The 13,644-nt window shown below is 38.7% G+C and overlaps 1 protein-coding gene across 4 annotated transcripts in view; it reads right to left on the bottom strand.

The window, feature by feature from the left end:
- LOC106980266 (zinc finger protein 585A) overlaps positions 1-13,644 on the bottom strand; it is a 404,538-nt gene that overhangs the window by 17,902 nt on the left and 372,992 nt on the right. For 2 of the 4 annotated variants that reach the window (XM_015078275.3, XM_015078276.3), the window contains exon 1: positions 3,218-3,455. Coding sequence is in view for 1 of the 4 variants with exons in the window: in XM_053210183.1 (XP_053066158.1) it covers positions 12,212-13,516 (1,305 nt within the window). In the remaining 3 variants the exon portion in view is untranslated. Of the gene's footprint in view, positions 1-2,930; positions 3,187-3,217; positions 13,517-13,644 lie in introns of those variants that run through there. The other 2 variants (XM_053210182.1, XM_053210183.1) reach the window with 2 other exon arrangements.

Below are 13,644 nucleotides of genomic sequence, written 5' to 3'. Positions count from 1 at the left end.
AGGTTAAACATATTATGGTCTGCAATATGGTGACATACTGTGGCTTCATTAATAATCCATATGAAATAATGGAAAACAATATTAAGTCAGTGAAGAAGGCAGGTTTTAAAAGCTTTGCGTAATGTAGCTGATACCCTGTTGAAATTAAGAACACAAGCTCTGTTGTCAGATTTTAGGAATTGAAAATGAGCTTTAAGCTGTCAGAGTTAATAATACCTCAGTGCCTCTGTTGATTACAAAATCAGCAAAGAAAAGTTAAGAATATTACCTACTACAGGGGTGCCTTGGTGGCTCAATCAGTTAAATGTCTGACTTTGGCTCAGGTCATGATCTCACAGTTCGAGTCCAGCATTCGAGTCCCAACTGTGCTGACAGCTCGGGGCCTGAAGCCGGCTTCAGATTCTGTGTGTGTCTCTCTCTCTGTCCCTCCTCCTGCACATGCTCTGTTTCTCGCTAAGTAAATAAACTTAAAAATATATATAAAAAAAGTTTAAAAAAGAATATTACCTACTACCTATGACTGTTCTGAAGAATAACAAAGCAATCCATATTAACACTAAGAAGTATGACAAGATGGCTAATGTAAATTATCAATCACTACTAAAGATCAAAGTCATTATATTACCCTTAATCCATTATTATACATGGAAATTAATTCTGCTGCATCATGTTATTCTCATAGAAAATTTGTGCTTCTTGGGCTTTCTCTTTGCTTTTAAAAAATTTCAGTTCCTATCTTTGAGAAAAAATAATTCTTCTTAATAAAATCATGAGTAACATAAGAGAGACAGATTACCAGGCAGGAAAAGACAGTATGTTTCTTTCCTCACTCCCTAGCTGCTATATAAACACACACAGGTGTGGTTTATGATGCTGAATGGAGTTTTTCTTGCTCTCTCTAGCTATTAGGGAGTGATAAAGGGTATATATTATTATATATATATCTATAATCGGAATGTGATAAAATGCAATCATAACAAATGAGTGAATCTTTTTCTGCATAATAGGGGGATTTATATTACAATCTTTATTTTCTGTTATAATAACTACCTTTGGAAATATTATATTTGTACTTGCCAGACACTAAATTAGAATTTAGTGCTATTTTCTCTGTAAGTAACCTTAAATCTCTAAATTATTATGATCAGCACAGGAATTTTGACTTGCTCTATCTCCGACCTGGACCAGTTCATCTCTCCTTAGGGAACATGGTGGTCTCCCATTCCTGGGAGGTCACCATACTGATGCTGAAGTTACTGCACACACCCTATGGGCATGATGCACTACAGGACAGAACTACTGGGCTGAAGTGATCCTCCTAGCTCAGCCTCCAAAGTACCTGGGACTATAGGCACGCACCAGTGTGTCCAGCACTAAATTATTATGAAAGTATGCATTATTTAGTAATTTGGTGCTACAAGATTTTCAGTAACATTCGTCATATCTAAAAGGTGAAAATTTAATGTTATTCAAACAAGGAGATCCCTGGTATTTCCTCCTCCTTAACAGAGGTAAAAGGAAATCCATGATTGGGCTAGATTTGTTTTTCAAACTAAGAGTAGGACTCTGCGTCTTTTGTTTCACCAATTATGTTTTGTCAAAACAAAGCCACACAGAAATGTTCACACATAATAAATTGGGAACACATACACCAAAATGTTAAAAGTGATTATTTGTAGGCAGTAAGATTAAGGGTATTCTTATTTTCTTAAATTTCTTAGGACATTAATTTCTTTTGCAGTAATTCTGCATTTATTCTATCATCATAAATGCAACATAAAGATATTAGAAAGTATTTAAAATATTTTAAGTCACTGTTATGGCAGATGCTATATTTTCATCGTTAAAAAAAATCTGTACATATGAGGCCAGCTGTGAAAAAAGTGATTGAAACAGCCACCATTTACCCGTTCTTAAATATCCTGTAGCTGTACTACACTGATGTAATGAGATATATTTCACTATAAAGATTTTTTCCATTAACAGAAGGGAAATAGGCTTTGCAGATTAATAAGACTATGTATGTAAAGTAGGCAGGAAAGTTGAGTACGGAGAAGTTGTCCAATAAATATGACTACATACCTTCCATTATTCTCTGAATAGCCAATTAAAATGTCATTTTGGATACAATCTTCCCAAAAGGGTTTTACAAAATTCTATTTTTAATTTTATTTTAATTATAATTTAATTCTAATTTCAATTTCATTCTATTTTAATTTTAATTCTATTTTAAAATTTTCTTGAATACTATTATCCACAACTATGAAGATGGTTTACTTAAATCTTTCTTTATAATGACTAATTCTTATAAGCAGAAATTGTATTATCTGCATAATACTGTCTCACTGATGTCATGTGCTTTCTTAACCACTCCCATTCTCTTGATCAATCTCTTGATCAAATCTCTTGATTTGTGCAAAATCGTCACAAGGTATAACAAAATTGTTCTTTTTGATTCTAAATAAAACCAGGTCTAAACCTTTTGAATCATGAAAATGAAAGTTTCCAAATATATGCAGCAATTATCTACACAATTTCAGGGAGCTGTGGTTCCCTCGACACCCATAGATACAAAGGACGCCTGGTTAAGAACTCCTGTTCTCGGACACTTGAATTCTGGCTCAGTCTCTTGTAAACACACGTCACAATGAATTTCACGTTTTCGTTGCTTAACTACAAACACCTGAAGGGGAATAATCAGAGTCACCACAATGCTGAGCATTTCTCTTCCACTCTCCATGGCTACACCTGCCGTAACCTCATACAGATAAACAGAATAAAGCAAGAGCGTCCACAGCTGGTTCTTGCCTACAAGGCTCAGAGAACGCGGACATTCTCAAACATGTAAACGAACCCCGGAGAACTCCCAGGAAGGACAGTCCCAGGAAGCAGCCGCAAAACTAGAGCCACGGTGTGTGAGAGACACTCACCACAGAGCCACCACAACCCCAGCTCACACGAAGGACACGCATCCTTACGTCTCCGTCACACGAGGGCACCCACACACCTCTCCTGGCCTTACCCTAGTCTGCACCCCCAGCTCCGCCTCCCACATAGACACACTCGCTTCCCGTCTTTCTCACGGGGATACAAGCACCCTCCTCTGCTGCTCAAGCACCCACAAGCCTGAGCCCCGGGAAGACTCAGCCCGCGCTCCCGGCTCCCGTGTTCACAGCGGCTCCCGTGTTCACAGCGCCTCCCGCAATCCCACTCTCACCGCCGCTCCCCGTCCACGTGGGCTCTACGCTACGTCTGCACAGCCTTTTCCGTCGCGACTCACGCCGACTTCTTCCTCAGACGGGGCCGCTCACGCGCGGCACGCAACAAGGGACATGCCAAAGGAGCCCCGTGTCCAAGTTACCACACCGACTGTGGGAGCCGGAGAGCAGGGTCATTAAAAGTCCCGAAGTAAAGCGGCCCGCCCCCCGCCCGAGCCCCGGAGACTTCTGGGAACGGCCGCGCGGCCCGGGCGTGCGCAGGCGCAGATCACGGAACTGCTGGAGCCCCGGACCTGAGGTTGAGGGCGCGTTCTGCGCTGGTCCTGGCGGGGAGAGGGCGAGTCCCTGATGGTCCTGTACCAGGGAGTTCTGAGAAAGGGTGTGCGGAGCTCTTTCCTTCCGAGGCCTTAGGCCTGTGTGTGAGGATCCGCCTTGTAGAATCGGCGACGTGGCCCTGAGGACCGTGGCGTGCTTGCATGGGTGTGAACATCTGAACGTGGGTTCATAGTCTAGCCAAACTATGTGTGTACGTGTGTGTGTATACGTGTATGCATGCTCAGGTGTGTATCTCTTTACTAAAACCTCATTACACCTGAAATGTCACAGGTACTATTATGTTTCCATTTTAGAATTGAAGCTTCTGAGATAAAAGGAGGTTACATACTGTGTACAAGTTATACAGTTTAGTGGCAAAGTTTTGTTTCCAGGTGAGATAACGTGGATAATGTGAGACTGTACTGTATAATGCCTTTTCTTTGTAGGGAAAGAGAGAGTGAACTTGGGTCCTTTTAAAGACTATCCAGAAAAAAATACTTTATTCACGTTTCACAATATTGTGCCCACCAGAAACGGACTTTTGTGACAGGGAATTTTTTCATCCCTTTTTGTTGTGTTGTGAATGATGTCGGCTTGACCGTAAAGAAGCCCATAGGTGAACTAACATCTTTAACTTGTGTTCCTGGTCATGAGATCCCACTGAAAAATATTTTCCGTCTCAGGCAGACGGACAATAAGATAAATTTGGGCTACAGACTTTAGAAAGAAGGCGCTATCATAAGAATCAGGGTTGTGTCCATATGTATTTAGAATCATAAGTTTACCAAATGGGAAATATAAAGTTAGTCAAAGGATGCCCAAATTTTATCACTATTACATATTTGAAGTATATGTGTAGCAATTCAAAAGGTATTAACATGTTTAAAAAGGTAAGCAATCTTTCCTTATATTTATTTATCTCAGTCATACGGTAGCTCACGTTAGAGTCTCCAACGTTTTGATTTTGTTGGTGAGTATCCTTCCGGGGAAGTTATTTTCACATACAAATACATTTACTATAAAATGTATATATGTATATATGCGTATATACATATATACACACACAAACACATATACATAATTTCAAGTACATTTATGTGTTATATGCATATACGTTTGTATTTTTCTTCACACAAATGTGTTTCCAAATCAGTACATAGTGTCATAATTTCCAACAGTTGCCTAAGGGCGCAAAGTATGGCTACACCCTAATTTAAGAAACAAGTCTTCTAAGTATTTTAAAGAATTTCCTTTGTTAAAAGCAATACTCTAATCAGTATTCCTACATATACATCAGTTTGCTTATTTTTAGGTTGATATGTAAATTAAATTCTCAAAAGTGGGTTATGTAAATTTTGACTTGTGATGTTGACAAATTTCTCCTTAACATGACTGTACCATTTTACATTTTCGCAGCAATGTATGGAGTATTTATTTCCATACTCAACACAACTCATTTTGCCTAGTTCTTATTCTAATGCTCCACTTTCTCCAAGCCTGAAAAAGCATCTATTTCCTTTGAATCAAGTTCAATGAGGTTTCTACACCTGTAATTTTAGCCTCATACGTCTTATAAAGAGGACAACAGTGTAATAATATTTCTCTTAAATCTGTAGACTCAGCAAAATGAAATTTCAATCAAAGACCTATTTCTAAGATTATTTTAGGTAGCTCAACTTCAGACAACACATAAAAACTAGGCTGAGGACAGGATTTAGCATCTCTATTTGAAGTTTGAGTTTTATAAAAATCCTACGCAGTGTGGGCACAGAAAGCTCATGAAACAGTAGTACAAATGAGTAGGAAGGTGTTTTTTTTGGCCTCCTCCTCACTTCCTTGGTGACAGAAGTCCCACCCTAGGGTTCTGGAGATGTCTGAACACTTGATATCTAGACACTGGATAAATGAAATTGATAGCAGTTTATTAATCATATATCCTCACATCCCAGGGAAGGACGACACCATATACCATGGGGGTGGCTACACTAGGGAGCAGAGTAAACCAGCAGGGGCTGTGGGAGGCTGATTTTGTAGCAGCAAGGTAGGTGCCCCTAATTTCCATGGGAAGATGTGATTGGTTTGCTTGAATAATTTTGTGGGCTAGTAGGGAGGTGAAAGCCATTAGGTTGAGGACTAGGGTGCAGCTGATCCAGCTAATATCTGGATTACCTGGCTGAGAGCTTTTCCTACTGACTGGGATATCTCTGGTTAGAGCAAGGGAACTCACGGGTAGGCCTTTGGGGGTCCTGTGAGGCTAAGACATTAAGATATTAAAGATATTAAGACAACAGGTGAAATTTTAGGCCTTAAAATACAGAATAAAGAAGGAAGAAACACGAACTATTTGCTTTTTACTAATTTCATTATAAAAATTAGTATTTCAAAATTTGGAACTGAAAAGCTGATTAAATATTCATAATAAACCTGTACTATAAAAATCAGTATGATATTTTAGAGTGTTTTTTCCAATTAAAAAAATTTTTTAATGTGTATTTTTAAGAGAGACAGAGTGCAAGAAGAGGAGGGGCAGAGAGAGAGGGACAGAGACACAGAATCCAAAGCAGGCTCTAGGCTCTAAGCTGTCAGCACATAACCCAATGCGGGGCTCAAACTCACAGACTGAGAGATCATGACCTGAGCCAAAGTCAGATGCTTAACCAATTGGGCCACCCAAGTGCCGCTTTTCCAATTTTTTGTTGTTGTGGTGGTAAAACAGACGTAAAATTTACCATCTTCACCATCTTTAGAGCACAGATCCCTGAAATTAACCAAGACTTCAACTACATCTTCAGTAGACTCCAGAGCTAGAAAATCATCACATCAGACAGATTCTGCCAGTGGAATTGTTCAAGTGGAGGGACAGATTCCTGGTGCTTTCTACTACAGAATCTTCCCAGAATACTCTAGTATGTGCATTGTAAGGATTTTTTGGCGTGCGTTAAAAAACAAAAACACCTATCAGTATGTAACATCTGCTTTGGCTCTCAGTATCCTATGTTACTGTATCTGATTACCATTTCTTTTAATAATTTTGGACAGGGGTGCCTGGCTGGCTCAGTAGGTGCAGCACGCAACTCTTGATTTTAGGGTTAAGTTCGAGCCCCACATTGGGTATAGAGATTACTTAAAAACATTTTTTTAATAGTTTTGGACAGTGAGTCTTGAAATGCAATCACAGAGGGAATCATTGCAGGAGGGAAGGCCTGGAGTTCTAAAGATTTTAAGAACTCTGTTCAAAGTCAAAGAGAACCTACTCCTCTCTTATGTCAATTCTATTTTTTTTTTCTTTTACCTCTTTTACTAGTTTAAGTATAAAAGAAAGCCAACAATGAGTAAAAACCAAAAGATACTCATGGATTGCCACATCTACGTGATTATCTTTTCTGGAAGGGGCATATTATCAAGTCATGTTAAACATCAAGAGAACTAGATCTCGTCAAGATCACATTCTGCTAGCTGGTTTACTTCTTCCTTGAGCACCAGATAACAATGTGAGACTCAGATGCCTCAGTGATTGCTGGAATTGGAAAAAAAAAAAATCACCTGGAACCAAAAGGGGATATTGAGTAAATTCCATAACATTTTCAGCTGCAGGGGAATGAACAGGACAACAGACGGAAGCTTTATTAGGTTGATTTCAACGTATTTTCCCAGCCCAGACTTCCACCATAGGGATAGTGTTCCAAGCATAAGAATTCCAAATACTTCTAAATAATTTTGAAAATCTATTACTTATTTTGAAAATACAGAATCAGATATGTGGTTCTTCTAGATTAGAAGCAGGACAGTTAACAGCAAAGCTTTTATACAGTTTGCTAAGGAAAACTTTGGTTCTCCATACCTTCTTAAAGAATTCATTAAGGTTCAAAGCTGCAAGGAAACTCAATTTTCTTGTGAATGTCCACAACTGCTAAAAATATAGGAATTTTCTCTGATCGAAAAGTTGGAATGGCAAACAATGTTTCATGTTGATAAAAAGCAAAACAAGGAAACAATTCAGCAGCTGTCTCGCTTATATCATGACTAACACATGGGAAATATTTCTGTAAAGAAGATCTGGAAAAGGATGTAGCAGCGAGACCAGCATCAATATATGCGAGACTCTACGCGGGGACTTCACCTGTTTTTGTTTGTTTAGACAAATCTGGCATGCATGAATTTATATAGAAATCCTAGAGATTTAGGTACTAAGAAACTGAAGGAACCAAAAGCAATACAGAAAAAAATCCAAATTTAATGTATTTGTCTAAGACCAAGTATAGATGGTTTCAATAAATGAACTTTCTACTTCTTTGAAGAATAGCTTCCTCTTAAAACATAAAAATGTTCACACACATATATACTTCAAGTAAGGCATGGGCACTGAACCAAAAATTATGATATATTTAAATAAAAAAAACTCTACCAAGACCAAAACAAAAACGTAAGCATTGTTAATATATGGGTTTATAACACTCAAGACTTCTTTGTCCTAGTTAAGTCTAACGGTCTGTAATTCTGTAATGAATCCTGCATACATTTTACAAATAGTATATAGCACATATAGTTTGTAACCGGAGTTTTCTACTGACTTTTTTTCTGAGACATTTTCCATGTCCTCAATAATTTTTTTTCCTATCATTTCTTGCCTGGGTATTTTATAATGTATTTAAGCAATCAAGTGATTTTAATCAGAATGCTGAAAACTGCCTGATTGTACAATAAAGGATTATCCAGCAGATTCAGGGTGCTTAAACACTCTACATTCCAAAGACAGACCTATGTTAAGGAAAACTGGCCCTTGACTGGCTTCCGGGAGAAAACCTTTGAGTCCCTGGAATAGTTGCCTTGATATGCTGTACTGGTTTGACCAGATAATTAATACTAACAACGCAAATTAGGGTGAATGCTTGCTTTTGTATGCCCAAAGCCCTCAGCCAGCATTATCAGTTTGACCTCTGAGGAACTGGAGATTGAGAAGCTCAGGTCAGTCATGTGGGTACTGCATGTCTACAAGAGCCCTAGTAAAAGCCAGGGACACAGGTTCAAATGAGCTTCTATATTTGGCACTAAGCGCGTTATCACACATAATTGCTGGAAGAAATTAGCACATCCTCATGTAATTCTAATAAGAGGCAACACCTAGAAGCTGACCTAGTGCCTCACAGACACTGCTCATCTTTCCCCTTTATTTAATCATTATCATTCACTCTAATAAACTTTAGACTTAAGTAGAGCAACTTTTCTAAATTTTGAGTCTAAATCATGAGTCCTTGTAGCAAATCATCAAGCCAGCAAGGTCTGAGACCAGTGGCACACCTCCAAAGATTACTTTCATCTTCAAATCACTAAAATGTACTTCTAGACGTATTTGTTATGCCCAGAATTCGTGATCCCCAAAGACCACCAGGGAGCCGAGTCCGATGCAAAAGTAAAGAGCCTTTATTCAAAGCTAGCTCGAGCTCAATCCCCTACCTGCACTGACGCAGCGGTGAGATGCCAGAGAGAGCGAGCGAGTTTCAAAAGCACAAAGGTTTTATTGGGGTCTAGGGGCAGTTGGTGAGGTAATGGCTGTGGCCTCAACCGATTGGCTGGGGGTCGTGGTCTCGGCTGATTGGCTGGGGAAGGGTCGGAGTCCTGTTACGCAGGTCGCCTGGCGTGTTCTGATCCGGAAGTTACTCAAGGTGGAGGACACAGAACAAGATGGAGTCGGCTGGCGTAGGTCCGCCCTTTGAGTATTCCTTGCTTTTCACAGGGAAAATGTTTGAAAGAATGCTATTTTGATTACTATCATTAAACTCTAATTCTTTATTTGTATCCACTGTTGCTTTATATTGGCTGAGAGTTTGTTATTTTTCTAGCTTTGTACATTGAATGCTTATTCATCATTTTATCAATTTTACCAAGCCAGCAAAGTAACACGCATTGAATAGGTTTTGGAAATAGATTAGTGAACAGAAACAAAGTTCTATCATTCATTCTCGGCTCCCCACATGCCTTGAATTTCCAAAGAGTAGGAGACTGGCAATTTCCCAACTGATACATGGGACTTGGATTTTCATTCTTCTGGCCCTAACTTCAATTTAAATTTCCCATTACTTCAGGGCATATACATGATATTATAAACTTTGAAAAGGAAGTGACAAAATAGAACTCTATGGTAGCAACATCTACCAGTCACCATTATAACCATAACATCTTGCCTCCTTAATACTGGAAAAACCCAACACTAATATACTTTTTAATGCATCACCTATGTAGTATCCTTGCCAAAAATTTAACTGAAAATTCCATGCACGTTGTAGGCATGAAAAAATTGAGATTCCTATTTTTTTCCCCTTGTCATTGTTTATTTAAAAAAATTTTTTAGGGGCGCCTGGGTGGCTCAGTTGGTTAAGCGTCCAACTCCGGCTCAGGTCATGATCTCGCGGTTTGTGAGTTCAAGCCCTGCGTCGGGCTCTGTGCTGACAGCTCAGAGCCTGGAGCCTGTTTCAGATTCTGTGTCTCCCTCTCTCTCTCTGACCCTCCCCCGTTCATGCTCTGTCTCTCTCTGTCTCAAAAATAAATAAACATTAAAAAAAATTAAAAAAAAATAAAATAAAAAAATTTTTACAGTATAATTACCATAGTGTTTTATTACCTTCAGGTGTACAATATAGTGATTCAACAATTCTATACATTACTCAGTACTCATCATGATCTGTGTACTCTTGGTCCCCTTCACCAGTTTTATCCATCCTCCCCTACTCCCCACAGTGGTAACCATCAGTTTGTTCCCTATAGTTAAGAGTCTGTTTTTTGGTTTGTCTATTTTTTTCTTCATTTGTTTCTTATTTTTTTAAGTTTATTTGTTTTGAGAGAGAGAGCGTGTGCAAGCTGGGGAGGGGCAGAGAAAGAATCCCAAGCAGGCTCTGTGCTGTCAGTGCAGAGTCTGACACGGGGCTTGATCTCATGAGATGGTAACCTGAGCGGAGATCAAGAGTTGAATGCTTAGCCAATTGAGCCACCTAGGTGCCCCTTGTTTTGTTTCTTAAATTTCACATATGAGTGAAATCATATGGTATGTCTTTCTCTGACTTATTTCACTTAGCATTATATCCTGTAGATCCATGTTATTGCAAATGGCAAAACTTTCATTCTTTTTTATGGCTGAGTAATATTCCACTGTAGATATGCCCACACCATCTTTATCCATTCATCAGTTGAGGGCCACATGGGCCACTTTCATAGTTTGGCTATTGTAAATAATGCTGCAATAAACATGGGGTGCATACATCTTTTCGAATTAGTGTTTTTGTATTCTTTGGGTAAATATCCAGTAGTGAAAATACTGGGTGCTATGTTAATTCTATTTTTAATTTTTTCTGGAAACTCCATACTGTTTTCTTCAGTGGCTACACCAGTTTGCCTTGCCACCACAGTGCCCGAGGTTTCCTTTTTCTCCACATCCTCACCAATATTTGCTATTTCTTGTGTTGCTGACTTTAGCCATCCTGACAGTTGTGACATGGTATCTCATTGTGGTTTTGTTTTGCATTTCCCTGATGATGAGTGATGTTGAGCATCTTTTCATGTCTGTTGGTCATCTTGTCTTCCTTGGAGAAATGTTTGTTCATGTCTTCTCATTTTTTAATTGGATTGTGTGTGTGTTCTGTAAATTTTTATATTTTGGGGGTACTAACCCTTTATCGGATATGTCATTTGCAAATATCTTCTCCCATTCAGGAGGTTGCCTTTTAGTTTTGTTGACTGTTTCCTTTGCTGTGCAAAAGCTTTTTATTAAAAAAATTTTTTTTAATGTTTTTTTTTATTCCTGAGAGACAGAGCGAAAGAAGGTGAGGGGCAGAGAGAGGGAGACACAGAATCCGAAGCAGGCTCCAGGCTCCAAAATGTCAGCACAGAGCCCGACATGGGGCTTGAAGTCACAAACTGTGAGATCATGACCTGAGCCAAAGTTGGACACTTGACCGACTGAGCCAACCAGGCACCCCAAAAGCTTTTTCTTTTGATGTAATCTCAATAGTTTATTTTTGTTTTTGCTTCCCTTCCCTCAGGGGACCTATCTAGAAAAATGTTGCTACAGATGATGTCAGAGAAATTACTGCCTATGCTGGCTTCTAAAATTTTAATAGTTTCCTATCTCACATTTAGGTCTTGAATCCATTTTGAGTTTATTTTTGTGTATCGTGTAAGAAAGTGGTCCAGTTTCCCCAACATCATTTATTGAAGAGACTGTTTTTTTTTCAGTTGCATATTTCTGCCTCCTCTGTTGAAGATTAATTGACCATATAGTCATGGGTTTACGTCTGGGTTCTTTATTCTGTTCCATTGACCTATGTGTCTGTTTTTATGCTAGTACCATACTGCTTTGATTACTACAGCTTTGTAGTATATCTTGAAATCTGGGATTGTGATACCTCCAGTTTTGTTCTTTTTCAAGACTGCTTTGGCTATTCAGGGTTTAATTTGCCATTGTTTAAATAGTCAGATATTCCATTAAAACAGGAGTGACACTGAAATCATAACTATATTATGAATTCTCTCATTTGGTGAAGACATACCTATAAAGACTAACATTCAATAATTTCTCACCAGTGTGAACTGGCTGATATTAAAAAAGTTTGGGCCGTACCTAAAGTCATTCTCACATTCCTTATGTTCTTAGCGTTTCATTATCTGTATGCATTCCCTGATGTGCTTTAAGGGCTGAACCATATCTGAAGGCTTTTTCCACACTTCTTACACATGTAGGGTTTTTCACCAGTATGAATTCTCCCATGTTGAACAAGGTTTGAAGCACGACTAAAGGTCTTCCCGCATTCCTTACAATCATAGGGTTTCCCACCAGTATGAATTTTCTGATGTTGTGTAAGGTATCCATACATTTTAAAGGATTTCCCACATTCCGTACATTCATAGGGTTTCTTATCAGCATGGATACTCTGATGTGCAGTAAGGTGTGAACTACGTCTAAAGGTTTTCCCACATTCCTTAAATCTAAAAGGTTTCTCATCAGTATGAATACTCTGGTGTAGAGTTAGATTTCTATAGAAAGTAAAGGTTTTCCTACATATTTTACACTCATAGGGTTTCACACCAGTATGAATTTTTTGATGTTGATTAAGATACCCATGCAAACTAAAGGTCTTTCCACACTCTTTACATTCATAGGGTTTCTCACCAGTATGAGTTTTCTGATGTTGAACAAGGTTTGAGCCAGTACTATAGGCCTTCCCACATTCTTGACATTCAAAAAGTTTCTTACCAGTATGAATACTCTGATGTAGAATAAGATTTCTATACAAAGTAAAGGCTTTTTTACATTCCTTACATTCAAAGTGTTTCACACCAGTATGAATTTTCTCATGTTGATGAAGGTATCCATATAAGCTAAAGGCTTTTCCACATTCCTTACATTCATAAGGCTTCTCACCTGTGTGAGTTTTCTGATGTTGAAAAAGTTTTGAGCCAGTAGTATAGGCTTTCCCACACTGCCTACATTCAAAAAGTTTCTCGCCAGTGTGAATACACTGATGTCGAGTAACATTTCTATACAAGGTAAAGGTTTTCTTACATTCCTTACATTCATATGGTTTCCCACCTTTATGAATTCTCTGATGTAGAGTAAGGTATGAGGCAGTGGTATAGCCCTTTCCACATTCTTTACATTCATATGGCTTTTTACCAGTATAAACACTCTGGTGTACAGTAAGTTGATGACCTCTTTTAAAGGCCTTTCCACATTTCTCACATACATAAGGTTTCTCATCAGTATGGATTTGCCCATGTTCAACAAGGTTTGAGCGCCTACTAAAAGCCTTCCCACACTCCTGATATTTATAGGGCTTCTCACCAGTATGAATTCTTTGATGAATTCTAAGGTGTCCACCTTGACTAAAGGCCTTCCCACATTCCTGACATTCATAAGGCCTCCCGCCAGTGTGGATTCTCTCATGCTGAATGATGTGTGAGGCATAAATAAAGGCCTTCCCACATTCCCTACACTGATAGGTTTTCTCACCAGTATGAAATCTCTGATGTACAGTAAGTTGATAACCGCTTTTAAAGTTCTTCCTGCATTCTGAACATTGATAGGGTTTCTCGCCAGTATGAAATCTTTGATGTAGGGTAA

This window comes from Acinonyx jubatus, chromosome E2 (genome assembly GCF_027475565.1).
Source record: "Acinonyx jubatus isolate Ajub_Pintada_27869175 chromosome E2, VMU_Ajub_asm_v1.0, whole genome shotgun sequence".
NCBI lineage: Eukaryota > Metazoa > Chordata > Mammalia > Carnivora > Felidae > Acinonyx > Acinonyx jubatus.
This window is presented reverse-complemented; position numbering and strand designations above follow the sequence as displayed.